The 15,022-nt window shown below is 36.2% G+C and overlaps 1 protein-coding gene across 7 annotated transcripts in view; it reads left to right on the top strand.

The window, feature by feature from the left end:
• Window positions 1-14,978, top strand: part of OSBPL6 (oxysterol binding protein like 6) — a 102,046-nt gene extending 87,068 nt beyond the window's left edge. For 6 of the 7 annotated variants that reach the window (XM_048308572.1, XM_048308573.1, XM_048308570.1 and 3 more), the window contains 5 exons: window positions 334-478; window positions 1,601-1,745; window positions 2,739-2,865; window positions 3,406-3,528; window positions 4,459-14,978. In XM_048308572.1, coding sequence (XP_048164529.1) covers window positions 334-478; window positions 1,601-1,745; window positions 2,739-2,865; window positions 3,406-3,528; window positions 4,459-4,567 — 649 coding nt within the window. In that variant the 3' untranslated portion in view covers window positions 4,568-14,978. The remainder of the gene's footprint in view (window positions 1-333; window positions 479-1,600; window positions 1,746-2,738; window positions 2,866-3,405; window positions 3,529-4,458) is intronic. The other variant, XR_007204626.1, reaches the window with a different exon arrangement.
• Window positions 14,979-15,022: the final 44 nt, after the last annotated feature.

The following is a 15,022-nucleotide window of genomic DNA, read 5'->3' as shown; positions in this document are numbered from 1 at the left end:
TGTTGATCTGTGGGTCACTGTCCTGCCCCTACAGGAATTGTGGCTAAAGTACTTTATGCTCTGAGGACAGTGAATATGCCATGCAGGGCTTCAGTGATTCATAATGTATTTATCTGTTGTTTATAGCACCTTTCTGTAGTTCCATACACTGGTGCTTAGGTGAGCTTCTCTAAGGAGGATTAGTAATGTACCCAGATGCAGGACTTTGTCATTTGTGCAGATGATTTTGGGCAATATGGTTTGTTTTTACAATAAAGGAGCAATGTTTTACTTTTTTGTCACAAGTGATCATGATTAATAGATGTTACCAACTGCTTTTTAATCTGTTCTTAGGTATGGAGATTACTATGTCTGGAACAAAGTCACTACTTGCATACATAATATTCTTAGTGGAAGGAGATGGATAGAACACTACGGAGAGATAACTATCAGAAACACAAAAAGCAGTGTTTGTATTTGTAAACTCACTTTTGTCAAGGTAACATATGGATGCTAATATATATCTTATATTCGTACAACTGCGTAATTCGAGGATACATCAAGCTGTTTCTACACTATTCCTGAAGTCCACATTCCACTTTTTATCTTTTATTTCTTTTATCAGTATTCATAAAATGTAAATTGTCAAATGAGAAGGCTATGTCAAGTAGTATGATTCTACTCCGCTGAACATTTGATATCAGTGCGTTCCATTGCTGTATAGCTGTGTGCTGTACTGGTTTTTGATTAAAAATGAAATGTCAGGGTTTTTTTATATTACCACAAGGAAAACACAAAGTCACTGTACACTACCATGCCATTTTACTTCTCCCTTTACTAGAATTTGTTGGTCAATAATTTATCTCTTTAGATTACATAATGCTGCTTTCATTCATAGTATTTTAATATCCAGCAAGGACCATATATAAAAATAGAACTCTCTATAGCTATGTTACTATCAAGTATTTTCCCTAAAGATAAGTTTGTCTTCATATTGCAACAAAAGATGTCCATTGCAAGATACCATTGCAATGTTAGCAATGGGGTGTCAACATAAATCTGAAATTTCTGTTTTGATGGGTAATCTGAGAATGGGAAACTGGCTCTTGGATGAAGGTGTAAGAGCTAAATGTGTCTAAGAAGAGCAAAACAGAGAAGAGAAGCAGAGAAGAAACAATTAACAAGTAACACTGACTGTATGTCTTCCCTTCTGTAGTGTTCAACACCCATCAAAGAATTCCCATACAAGTACAGGTATATTCAGTACTTCCTCATATAGGAAGAGGAGTGTTAGCTGGCTCTGATGGGCAAAGGGTCATTTTTGCAGAACTGTTTGGGATTTGGGTTAATGAATGACAGTGTAGTTCCCAGATGTGCAGATAATTTAAATACTTTTATGTCAAAACCACATAGCAAATTATGCAGACTTTCTCCTATACTAAATCAGTTAGTGTTAGGACCATATGATTTTCAATTTTGGTTTTCTTAGTTCCAGGTGAGCTGTTCCAACACAGAATTTGGACAGTCAGCACCACATGCCGAGATCCATTCATTATGTGTATTGGTGCAATGGGGTGTTGGAAAAGCAATGTGAGCTAGTAATCCTTGATTAAACTTGCAGGTGAACTACTGGAATTCCAATGTAAATGAGGTCCAGGGTGTTGTGATAGATCAAGAAGGGAAGGTGGTTCACCGCCTTTTTGGAAAGTGGCACGAAGGCCTCTATTGTGGGGTTGCACCTTCAGCCAAATGCATATGGAGGCCAGGTAAGAAGCTTGTAATAAGCTCTGGAAAGGTGTTGTAGAGTAAGCTTAAACTATGTGAAACTGTTTTGCCCTTCATTTTAAATACACAAAATGCTACTAAGAAATTAAAATTCCTAGCTAGACAAATAAACGAGAATTTACATGACTTTAGCATAATGGTAAATAGAAATGTTCTTACGGGGCAAAATCTTTTACATCTCAGTCTGACTCCTGGTCAAATGTGCTGGGATCTTGGGGTCAACAGAAGAATAAAATTAAGAAAAAAATTGGGCATCTGGGCTGGCCTGTCTGCCTTCTTACAGAGAGCAGGGTAACTTGTTTGGATTCAACAAATAGGGGTTTATTGAGTTTGTTGTCTTAATGCTTTATTAGCCTAAAGGATTGGTCTTCAGAGACAGAGAACACCTGGGACTTTCAGGATCTAATTTCAACTTCCTGCTTGCTTACAGGCCTGAGGTTGAATTAGTCATTCTTTGCACCTGTATCTTTCATATGTGCATTTCCAGGAATTACTGTTCTTAGAATTTTGAATCCTACTTTGTATTTTTGCTGTTTTGAACCCTACTTTGCACCCTGCTCTCTGTGATGTCGGTTCTGACTCCTCATAGTGCCAAATCAGTCTGTGAGTGTGTGTTAAGTTCCAAAATGAACTCTAAATATCAGTTAAGGTTAGGTTTTAGACACACATTTGATAAGCCCACTTCCTGGGGAACAGGAAATTGTTTTTAACTTGAAAATATTGAAAACATTAGCTTTTATTTAAAATAGAAGGAAGAGCATAGAAGTTTTGAATCTGTTAATCTCTGCAGGATAAGCAGTTGAAATTAATATTTAGTGAATTTTGTTTCACCTAGAAAATAGCTTTTGGTGCTTTTTAATTGTAAGAGTAAAATATATTAATTATTTTTCTGTTAAAAGTTTATCAGTAAAGGAATCTCTTGCATATTTAGAGTAATAGCTTAAAAAGCTTTTTTCTTTCTCTTATGTATTCAGGCTCCATGCCAACCAATTATGAGCGTTATTATGGCTTCACAAGGTTTGCTATTGAACTCAATGAATTAGATCCTTTACTGAAAGATCTTCTTCCTGCAACAGATGCACGATTCAGGCCAGATCAAAGGCAAGAATGCTTATTTATACACTTAATATTTGGTGGGTCCAAGGCTGAGCTTGACTGAGTCTTGAATTTTGTCTGTATTTTCACTGCAGTCTGAATTAAGCTGTGGAGGATTCTGCTAGTAAAGAAGATAGTATTGCACTCAAATTTCTGCTTAACACAGCTGAGGGAAATTTGAAAGCTTCTTGTTGATGCAGTAGAGCTACAGTGCAACCTTGGGGCAGATTCCTCATAAAAAACCTGAAAAACAGGCTCTGAAATATCATGTACTTCTGCTATGAATGGAAGCAACACTAATTCCCTCCAAACTCTCTGTTCATAGTTCTTCAGTGTTTGTGATATGCTGAAGTTACTGAACAAAGTGTGTGCCTTAGGCTATAGGTCAGGTACACGTAGCTGGGGAGTCGCATCTCAGCCTGGATCTGAAAGTACAACACCGACAACACACTTGGCTTCTGCTTGTCTTTTGTGATGACTGGTGCTGGAAAATCCCTTGGACCAGACACTGTGTGATTGCTATAGGGCCTGCTGTTATTCCTACAGGCTTCTGGAGGAAGGAAACATAGAAGCAGCAGCATCTGAGAAACAAAGAATAGAGGAACTCCAGAGAGCTCGGAGGCGGTACATGGAAGAAAATGGCATTGAATATGTACCCAAATTTTTTAAGTGAGTCTATTCATTTGAGTAGTAAGTCTCTGTTTTTTTATACTATAACTGGATGAAGTACTACAAGAATTGCCACCAACACAGACTGATAATCATGAAAGTGTGGAAAGTTGCAGTTTTAAGAAAGATAATTAGATACCTGATACCTGCTTCTTTGAAGCAATTTTTACACAGTTAAGCTTCATAATTGAATGATCCTTTTCCCATAATGGGCCTCAGCTATACAAGCCTTCCTACTGAAGTGGAATTACAAGTATAATATTAGGATCTAAGATTTAACTAGGGCTTTTTTAAAGTCATTGCATAGACAAGTAACACCGTGGGGCCTGAGCAACCACATCATACATATATATAACATGTATATATAAATGTATATGTATACAGTAAATATGTATTTATTTTTGAATGGAGGTGGTTTTTTGTTGGCTGTTTTTAATAAGCATTCTTCTGAAACAAGGAATAGTCATGCCAAGTAGGCTCATGTTTAGCATGGGGAATCAAAAGTGAAAAGACTGAATGTGCCTGATGCAGTTGTACCATAATATAAGCAAAATACAGACAAGACAAAAAACCAAATGGTTAAAGGTTTACATCCTGCAAACTATATCTATTGGATAATCCTCTTCACATAATCAGAATCTGTAGTGGCCGAAGGGGTTTTATGTGGCTCTAAGACCTGCTCACACAGATCAGACAACAGATTCTCAGTCGTGGCTGTTTTCTCTGTCTTCCACTTTTGATATAGCTGGAGGTTGATTTTGCCTTTAAATTCCTGACTTGTGTCCTTTAGATACATGAAATTTGATTTAATATTGGGTTAGATCAGAGAGGTGCGGAATTTCATTTTATATTGCGTAAGAGCAGTATCTATGGTTAAAACTTTTTTCCTCTCGTTATCTCTCACTCTATTTTTTTTCCCCCTTTCTACAGAAAAGTTATTGACGCTAATCAAAGAGAAGCCTGGGTTACCAATGAAACCTACTGGGAACTGCGAAAGGATCCTGGCTTTAGTAAAGTAGACATTCCCGTACTCTGGTAAACTGAGAATGTAGACCTAGTAAACATATCACTCTGAAGAAAAAAATAACTATGCACAATATGTTTCTTATAGCTAAGTGTGGTTTGTGGGTCTACAGAAAAACCATATCATACGCATTTATATTCATCTTTATAATGGACTTTTGGAAGTGCATTAGACCAGGCCCCTGACCGCTTCTGGATCTTTCTAATTTTGCAGCAGCCATTAAAACTAAAAAAAAAAAGGAAAAAAAAAAGAAACAGAAACCTTTTAAAGTTTCATACACTGAAAATTCAGAAATAAAGAAGCAGATGAGTTATCCAAAGTCACTCGGAAGAGGTGGTAAGCGCAAAACTGCAACCGGTGCTTTAAACAGACATTAAGAGTAATACAATTTAAATTAAAAAAAAAAAAAGGAAGAAAAAGAGAAAAAAAATCCATTTTATTTCAACTATTTTTGTTAAAAACTCTTGGGTCACAACACTGTCATTTCTGGCTTCAGGTTAGTCCTTTGGTGTGATGTGCTTGGACTGGCCTTTGTCAAAAAGATATGCTTTTCTGGAAGCTGTTCCCAGTCATATGCCATTGTTCATGCCTTAACAAAATATGAAGATGTACAGTAAGTAATTTTAAAATATCTATGCTTAGGCTTGTGTGAAGGGCAGATTTTTAAAGCTCTAGAATTTTATCACAATATGTACTGGAAGACCTGCATTATTTGAAATCAAAAGATAACCAAACATCTAACTGTATTTCAGAGGTATGAGATCTACTGTACATGCTTTAGCTTTGGGATGCTGACTGTATAATCAGACTGAAAAGAAACTGCTGGCTGGTTGAATTTCAATTTTGGTAAATGCATATGAATTCCTAGTCAGAAAGTTCATATTCTAAATGACTGATGCTGAGATGCAGTCATCATTTTTAGTACTGGCTGGACATTGACCTCATAGTGAATCTCATTTTCCCATAACTGTTTATACAATTAGAAATCCCTGAAGCTTTGCAACAGTGTTAAAAGCACAGAAAGATATCATGCAAAGGTTTCTGGCTTCTCTCCAGAAGCTGGATAGGATTGTAAATGCAACTGTTTTCTGCCACACACACTGTTTATTTTCCTGGCTCTGTTTTTTTCCCCATCCACTTTTTTAATCTAAATTTATGTTTGAGAGTATGGCGGAGGCTCCCATGTGTTGTAGCTAACAACTTCTACTTGTGTTGCCAAAATAGCTTTATATACTTTACATTTTTTCATAAAGTGGTTCTGTATTTTTTGATTAAAAACAAAGTCTCTTATGTGTTGCTAAGCCTCAGTTAATATAAGTGGGAGAAGACTTGGCACCTTCTGTTTGAAAATCACTGAAACATAAAATGGTAGGAGGGCAGATTTTAATAAAAGAAAAACCAGTAATTTATTAGATAAAAACAACATTCCATATGGTATGATCTAGTCTTCCATTTATGCATGTGTTACACATCTCACATAGGTTAGATTTCATGCATAGACTCTGTATTCCTTTGTGCATATGTAACATACAATTTTTCTATTTAAGATTGATTCCAGTCCTGAGACCAAAAATAAAATTACTAGATAGGTATGTGATCTGCCAGCAGAGCTGCTCGAACAGTTCTCACTGCATTACCACACATCCCCAGCTCTCAGCCTGCTTCTTCCTTTTTCAGAGTCAGGTCCCTATACAACTGAGATTACTTTGGTTATTTAATATTAATTTAGTTCTCCCTGTTGACTAGCAGGGCAACTAGCTACTAATCAGTTCCAGTTTTGTCACACAATTCTGTTGTCAGAAAGAACTATAAAAAACTACAGAAAATACTAAGTAGACTTTTTATGAATTGTGAATGCTCATGAATTTCTTATAAAAATTTGGTATAAAAATCCCTGTGTAGATTAATGGGATTTCTTCCACAGAAAATTTTATGTTATTCAAAGAATGTTATCTTTCTCTTTCCTAGTTGAACCTAGTCTGATTTATTCTTATTTTAGTTCTGCAATTGTTATAAGAAAATGAAAATATATCAAAGTTGGTTTTTAAAATAATTGGTTAACATCATCCTACTTGCTTCAATGACATTACACTAGGAATCAAATTGGCGCATTGTGTGTAAAATAGCAATTAATTTTTTTCTGTCATTTTCTTTAAAACCAACTCTATTAAACATTTGTCCATCTTTTGCTCCAGTCTTTGTGTGCAGTTCACCATGATATTAGGAAGTATTATGTGTGTATGACTTCAAGTACACTTGAGGGACCGAACTGCATGTCCTCAAATCTTTAATTTAAATACAGAGAGAAGGACTTTAGTTTTACAGTGTTCTCATAGTGCTCTGTGAATGCCATTATTTGCAATGCAAACTGAAACTTGGTGGACACTGAAAATGCTATCACTGAATTGTTTTTTACAATTGTTTATTTGACACTCATTGAAAGAAAAATAATACTAACATTTTTAAAACTTAGAAAATCTGTGATATACTAAATCTTTCTATTAAAAAGGCACTTTCTAAGCCTAGCGGATGTTAAATTAGTTAATTAGTAAGTAGAGAAGACACAAAATGATGCAACACAAGATATTTGCAATCTATATCAGAAATGAAAAAGTTCAAGCAGATGCACCATAAAGCAGTTTCTTGTTGTGCAGAATTCTCTGTGTTCTGTGCAAAATCTGATATTGCATTTGTCTTTTAACATTGGGAGACATCATGGTATATTTTGTGCTGTTTCTAAAGAGGATAGGTCTGAGGGCTTGTATCCAAATTATAACTTTTAGTCAGCCTGTGACATTTCACAGCACTGAGTCAGAGGGGATAGTGAGTTTTCCACACCCCCTGCCCACGTAGTGCAGAATGGAGTATCCCATGCTGCAAAGAGTGCACAGCTGGCTGTTTTGCAGCCTGGCACCTTTTGTAAATGCCTGCTGGTTTTTGGCAGGGCTGCTGCTCAGACACCCCTTCCCAGCATGTGGGATTTTTCTGCTCCAGGAGCAGACCTTTTCACCTCTATTGAACCTTGTGAAGTGTATCCTAGCCCAGTCCTCAAGCTGAGCGGTGTCCTTCTGGTTGAAGCTTTGCCATTTGGTGTGCCATCTCATCCTCCTAATTTGATGTCATCTGTGAACTAGTTATCATGTAGTCTTATGTCCTTGTCCAGGTCACTGGTGAGATGTTGATTGACATGGCCACAGAACCGGCCCCTGCAGGGCTGTCCTCATTGCTAGCTGCCAGCAGGGCATAAACCATTGATCAGTGAGTGCCCTTCAAGCAGGGATTCAAGCAGTTTTCAGCCCAACTCACTCCGTTCATCCAGTCAGTATTTCCTTTTGGAAGGCAGGAAAATACTATCCAACTCAGTAGATGTAATTGCTATATGTTTGGTAGGTGTTGAAAATTAGTGTAAATCAATTGATATGTAAAACTTTTTATGCAATTTAAGAAGTTCTTTCACTTCAAAGACATATGCTTTTCTCCTGTGTTTTCTCAAAACACTTATTTCTGTATAAAAATGCACAATTCATATGTTTTAGTTTCACAATAATGAGCTGTACTTTCTATTAATACTTTAAAAGTGTACCTTAATTTCCTTGTTCTGGTACTTCAGATATGATAGGGTAATAGTAGCTATTTTCATCAAATGCAATGTCTTACAAAGACTTAAATAGCTTCATTCTTATTTTAGATCAGTATTATCAAGATGGCAAATTTTTTGGCATATTAGAAATTTTTGTCTCACAGGAAAAGACAATTTGAATATGAATTGATTTTCATGAAGTATCACTGTGATTAAAAAGTCATCTAGGCACCCATTTCAGTTTTAGACAGATGTAAGTTGCATGAAATAAACGTTTTTTTATTTGGCTTTAAAAGTGCAATTCCCACTATAATAGTCTTCTCATCATACAAATAATGTTACCCTTCTTTTTTCTCATTTTGAACTTCTGACTCTGAATTAGCCTGTATGGCATCTGTGGGTTTTATGTGAGCAGCACATGCCAGGCATGTGTCAAGTACTGCAGTATGTATACATGGCACAGTGTTGCAAGATACAATCTTTAATTCCCTACTGAACACTCTCAGTGCTTTATGGCAACAAATTGCACAAACCTTAAGGCACACTAGGAGCCAGCGCTGGTCCTCCCCCCATGGGCACCTGGCGAGCACCTTGTATCTGGGCCATGTCTTCTGTTTCCCATGGACAGAATGGGATTTTCTCATCTCTCACCAGTGGAGCCCAGCACAACTGCAGTCTTACATCTTCTCCTCAAAAAATGCCCTGGAGGGGAGGAGAGGTTTCATTTGCAGCTGCACAATAACCAAGAGGGCTGAAAATACCAATTCTCTGTTTTGCAAAACTTGCTTTCACTAGCAAAGGTCTATTAGTATAGGAAAGGTTTGTGTGGTCTCCTTGTTTTACAGGATTTTAGATATTGTCTGGTGCAACAATAAACAGTAGCTATTTTACATGCTTTGGCTGCAGCTGTAATCTGAGGAATGAACATTTTTAGATGTCATTAGTAATACTGGAGCTGCATAATGAAAGCAAGGGAGAGTTTTTCAGATTAAGTGCACCTGAGAGTGTATTTGTATTCATACGCTAAAATGATAGGACGGGTTAAGCTAGAGAATTTTGCCCACCTATGGGAATAAGATTAATGTTGACAAAAGTGTATCAGAAGCACTGGAATGGCCTCCCTGGTAACCTTGTGTTATCCACAGACCCATGAGAAAGCTAAGGAAATTTGCTATGTCATAACCACTTACTTACCTTGGCAGCTACAGGGGCTGAAAAACACTACCTTGGTTTTTCTTTCTGTCTGTCGCTAAGAAACAGTCATCAAAACTGTGTGAAACTTGGATTTACACTTCAGTGCATATATTGATAAATTTGAGGTATATTTAGTATAAAAAGTAGTATCATTTTCTACTTTACCATTCCTAGTTACTTCTACGGTAATTCTGATACCAGTCAGTATTTTCATGAAGAAAGGGGTTTTTTTCTTTTTTTTTTTTTTTTAACAGAAAAATCTAGACTGTGCTAATAAAGGTATAATTATTCCTGGGGAGAGTATCTCCATATGCTCCATTAGAACATTGACTGGCACCCAGGAGAATGCTGCAAATCTAAGCAAGGTCAGAGAAATGGCTTATTTACAGCAATTTATCTTATTTTTGTATTATATATTGTAAGGAGTCTACTTACAAAAGGAAATACATTATTTACTCTTTAAACTAGGGTATGTAAAACACCTTTATTCATTGGCTTTAGTGTAAACTATATATTTCTTTCACTAAACTGAAAAGTATCTTTATAAAATGATTTTTATACAGTTTCTTGCAAGTTGAAAAAGTAACATTGTATTTCATATACCAGCCTCCTCCTTTGTCAATTTTTGTGGTGTTTTAAACTCATCATCTTTCATTTTTTTTAAATTACTTTCCTTGCAGTCTTTGTCAAACCTCAGAAAAGAAAGGTGAGGGAGAGACAACAATGCAGAATGGTGAAACTAGTCACAGAAGCTCTGTCAGTGTGACATGTAATAAAACAGAAAGTTTTTAACTTGTAGGAATTAAAATGTCAGCAGAGCTGCTGGACCCGTTTCAGGCTGGTTATTTTAATACCATTTTTCTTTCCACTGATCCATGACAGCATGAAAAAAGGGAAGATTGGAGACATTGGCTCAGAATTAATGCTGAAGGTGAAGGGAAGTTTTTACTCCTTTTATAAATAAAAAATGACTGTAGCCAGCATTTGGCTGAAGGTGTCTTGGTAACATGGAAAAAGAGAGTTACATAGTCTGAATCTATAATCAGCAGTGTGTAATATATTCTTTCTGACCTATGAATAATTCATTGATCTATGGTAAAGCTACTTATTGGTACTCCTGGAGCAATGATTCAGCTGTCTCCTGTGAAACACTAAAATGTATTTTCATATTGGCTGCTACTTTTAGTGGTCTGCATTAATGAAAGAAGATATCTTATGCTAGTGTATAATGTTGCTGGCGCAGAACATTAGGCATGCAAAATGGGAAGAGGTGAGGAAATCCCTTCAAAAACTGAGAAGTGGGTAACTTCTCTGAGAATCAAAATGATGCTATACAAGAGCAGCACACAGTGGCAAATATTCCACCAGAACTGTTCTTCACTGAGGTACTTGGCTTCTGGTGCTGGTCAGTGTAGCCACACATGCAACCTCTTGTTCTGAAATTGCATCTCTTTTTAGGATTGTGCTTGTGTCCCAAGGGTTCGTTTGTCATGCCCACCAAGAATAACCAGTGCTTGAGTCAGGACCGCAAACTCAGATTTCTTGTCTAGTAGTCCTGTGCTGAATACTCTCTCTTTCTTTGTTAAATTCACCTCAACAAGGATTCTTATAGTAACATTAACATAGTGAATACAAGGTTAATCCTCAGTATTTTCCAGGTAAAGGAAAATTTAGGATAGCTTCTTTAACTACGTGGAAGAAGTACAGATGAGATCTTCTATTATCCTTGTATTTGCTTAATATTTTATAAAATATTTTGAGACTGGATCACAATAAATATATTAAAATTACTTTATCACCTGTCTTGAAGTTGCCATTGAAAATTGTCATTCCAATTTGAGGTTAGAAAATAAGTTTATTTAATTTTTGAAAAAAGTGCTACTGGTATTCTTTAGGGGTTAAGATACAGTATAACAAATTCAGATCACAATCAATTTTATTTTCCGCTGAGTCTCACAGAAGACCTGACTGAGCAGAAAAATAAGTGCTGATGAATGTATTTTGGTATGCAGTCATAAATGCAAAATGACAAGTTCTACCTTAGTACCCTTTCTCTCTAGTTAGAAAAGACACATTTCTTGTTCCTTTTTAATAATTTCTAGACTATTTATTTTCAAGCATTTTTTCCACACTAAGAATTAATCACATGAAGTTTGAGTTTTAAAAAGTAAACCATGTTTGGAATTCTGCAGACATGAAGAGCAGAGTTCATGTCACACTAAATGTCCACTTCTCAGGGTGGACCACTAAAATTTCACCCTTGGGCCAAAAATAAGTATCAGTGGGCTTTGTATATGGATTTGTGTCTTATGTTATTTACTGTAAAATAAGAAATCAAGCTGCCAGCATCTGATGTCTGAAATATTTTTCTCCCCCAGAATTGCGTAGCAAGTTAGCTGTTCTTTATCTGTTACTGCTAGATTGTCTGAAGTGGATACTTTAATTTAGCACGTGAAAAGCCATCATAAAATTAAACTACTGTGGTATCAAGAAAGATTATTATGGCAGTTCTGTGCTAGGATATTATGTATATTTTATTTGTTGCAGTCAGTAGCAAGACTCTTCTCTGGGTCTCTATCTACTTTTCTTTGTATAATTAACTGGTGGTTTATGATTTCTCAGTATTTCAACAGCAAAGAATTCTGTATTTTCTCTCACTTTTGCACAAAGCTAATATAAATTGGGAATAATGTCACACTTTTTTTGGTGTGATTAGATGCCATGCGCACATGTATGAAATGTAGTAAATGTTAGTATTTTTACCTTGCTCAGATTCTGAGAATGCCATTAGAAGAGCAAGGTTTAGATTAGTTTGTCAGTTTTATACTGCCTTACTGAGTTTGTTTGCTTTTAACAACCTTTCAGGTGGTAGATTGCCCTGTGCCAATTCTTTAGCAGGCCAAAATGTCAAAACCTAAACAGCTAAAAGAGCATTCTTTGCTGATTGCCTGTATCCCTGTGCTAGTTCTGAAAAAACCCCAACCATATCTGTTGGTTCCTTCCGTACATCTTTGGGTAGCTTACTTGTAAAAGGAGATCCTCAGAGTCTTTCCACTGTGATTATCCTATTATGTCAGCTACAAAGGCAAGCAGAAACTTGCTTTGTGGTTTTTAAGATTAATTTAAAGGCAAAAAGTTGCTTTTTAGAAGCATAACATATAGAGCCAGTGCTACTTTTGAGTAGTGGGTAGATAGTGTCTGTTTTAAAGGGAAATAACAGACTGTAATGAGAAAGGGTCTGAGTAATTAGATGCACCAAATAAAATTTTTTCTGTTGTTTGAAAGCAATAGAAAAAACTTACTTAAGGGAAAGAAAGACAGTGAGAAGCATTTATGCACCCAGCTACCCAAATGTTGCAGAATGCATTGTTTTTTGAGTACTTTAGTATTAAACCTCACATGCAGGACTCACAGTTTTATACTCAAAAGTTTGCTGTGGACTTCCATAATGAGATGAAGAAGTATAGGATACTGGGAAAAAAAATCAGTACCATAATTTCTAAGTAACTCTAAATAATAGAAAATTGATTTGCAGATATTTGTAGTGAAAATTATATAAGCTACTTAAAGTGTCGCAATTCTTAAAAGTATAAATTTGGTCCTTCATAGTACATTCAGTAATTTAACATTAAAAAAACAAAGTTAATTGTTCTTGATTGATTTCCTGCAAATGCATTCATCTGTGCTTGACTATTCACAAGTTTAGGATGTCTTCATTATGATTCTTCTTTACATCTTATTAGTTCTGATTCCAAATATGGGCTGATTATGCCTGTAAAAGCAATTTTATTTCTTATGGTTAGTAAACATCATCAGCTGAGGAGCAATACAGAAAGGATGTAATTTGCATATTCCAAATCTATAGAATTTTATTTCACTGCAAGAGTTTGTCAGCAATGCACATGAGATTTTCTCCTGATCCATCTGCTTGGACTCTGACATTGCACAGGCATCAATGCACACTTAGCATTACCATTGCAAACAGTTCTCATTTAAATCAGCTTAAAAGATGTAGATGCTTAAGTTCAGATAAAAATGCTGAACATTCCTAAGAAAGCAATGTGCTGGTTTACCTGCTTACCCCAGGCTTTGTAGCACTTGATTTCTAATTCCTATGTGCTTAAACAAATGAGCACCTACGCAGAGGCTGAGCTGCTGTTGGTACTCCATTCTCTGTTGAACCCAGTGAGCTTCCAGGTGAGTGGATGATCCAGCTGCCTAAATCTATTTCAGCTGTAGGCCTAATATGCAGTCAAGCCTAGGTATTCAACTAGTGCCCTTAAGCTTAATTTCGAACATGTGCACCATGTTGTGGAAGATAAATTGTGTGAAATACAGTTGGTTTGACTGCTTGCCACTCTGAGCAATATATTCGACTTTCCTTTGACTCTCTTGCGTTTTGGAACCTTATTCTGGAGCTTGTAGTTTTTAAAAACAAGTTAACTTCATGCCTCTGCAAAGCTCAATTAGGTATGACATTTGGAATAAAGAACAGTACATTAAAACAATTACAATTCATCATATTATGTCTCATTCTGGCAAGCTTAATTGTAAGAGTATTTGCAATCCCTATTCCTGTTTCCCTATACTTTCCCCGGGATGGTGCCAGCCCAGAGCTGAGGGTTGCTAGTACTGTATGCCAGTCAAAAAAAGGAGTCTTACCTTTCTGATTTGTGGAGAAGGGGGTGGCTGACTAAGAGCACGCTCTTAATCTCAGCCTGGAAAAGGATGAATGTGAGAAAGTGCCTCTCTCTGTCTAGGCTTTAGCACATACATAGAATTGCTTTTTTTGGTATGTTGAGTTCTCTGGCTACTTCTGAGATTAAACCTAGCCAGAAAAGAGCAGTAATAAAACAGTTTTAAGTTTCCATGTAATGCAGCTGCAACACTTATTCTGTGTCTTTGCACTTGTAATTTGGTTTTGAACGTAGTGTTGTAGTAATCCAGAGAGCAGATGAGGCCTCACACTGACTACCTCTCATGCAATAAAACCCAAGCTCATTCAGTAGTTAATGTTGATTACAGTTAAGCATCCTTTGGCCACATGATTCAGGGAGGTGGTAGTGGGGGAAGTAGTAAACAAGAAATAGTAATTAAGACTTTATTCCAGTGATGTATGTGGTATACATGATACCCATAATACCAGCTCCAACTGAAGGAGGTCCTACAGCTTCTGGTAGGAAATAAAAAGTGAATTTGGCTATGCTATAGTTTTTGTTGTGCTCTAAAATGTAACAAAAGATGTCATCTGTTTCCTTCAGGCTAAGTCAGATTACCAGGATATTGTGTCCAAAACATACACACAATTCTAATTTTTGAGGAAACACGATGCTCTTTTACCTGTTGCAATGTAATTGGATAATGCATGTACAAATGACTTGTGTAGCCTGCCAATGAATGTTGCTAATGCCTTACCAAAAAAAAAAAAAAAAAGATAAAGCATATTTTTTGTATTTTTTTTTCCTCGGAGGCAAATCCAAACAATGCTAGATTTGGGAAACTGTTTACTGAAAAGCATTTTCTAATAGATCTCTGAAGAAGTGCAATTGTATAATTACTATTGTTCAGTGCATACAGTACATTGTCTCCATCACTCTGTACACTGCTGCTATTAGTGCTTGTTCTAATAAATCTCAATGTACACTGTTTAAACTGCTGTCATCTGTGTTCTGATTTATTAATATAAGAAACACTCG

Source organism: Corvus hawaiiensis, chromosome 7 (assembly GCF_020740725.1).
Source record: "Corvus hawaiiensis isolate bCorHaw1 chromosome 7, bCorHaw1.pri.cur, whole genome shotgun sequence".
In the NCBI taxonomy this organism is placed as follows: Eukaryota; Metazoa; Chordata; class Aves; order Passeriformes; family Corvidae; genus Corvus; species Corvus hawaiiensis.
Note: the sequence above shows the minus strand (reverse complement) of the source record. Positions and strands in the feature narration are given on the sequence as shown.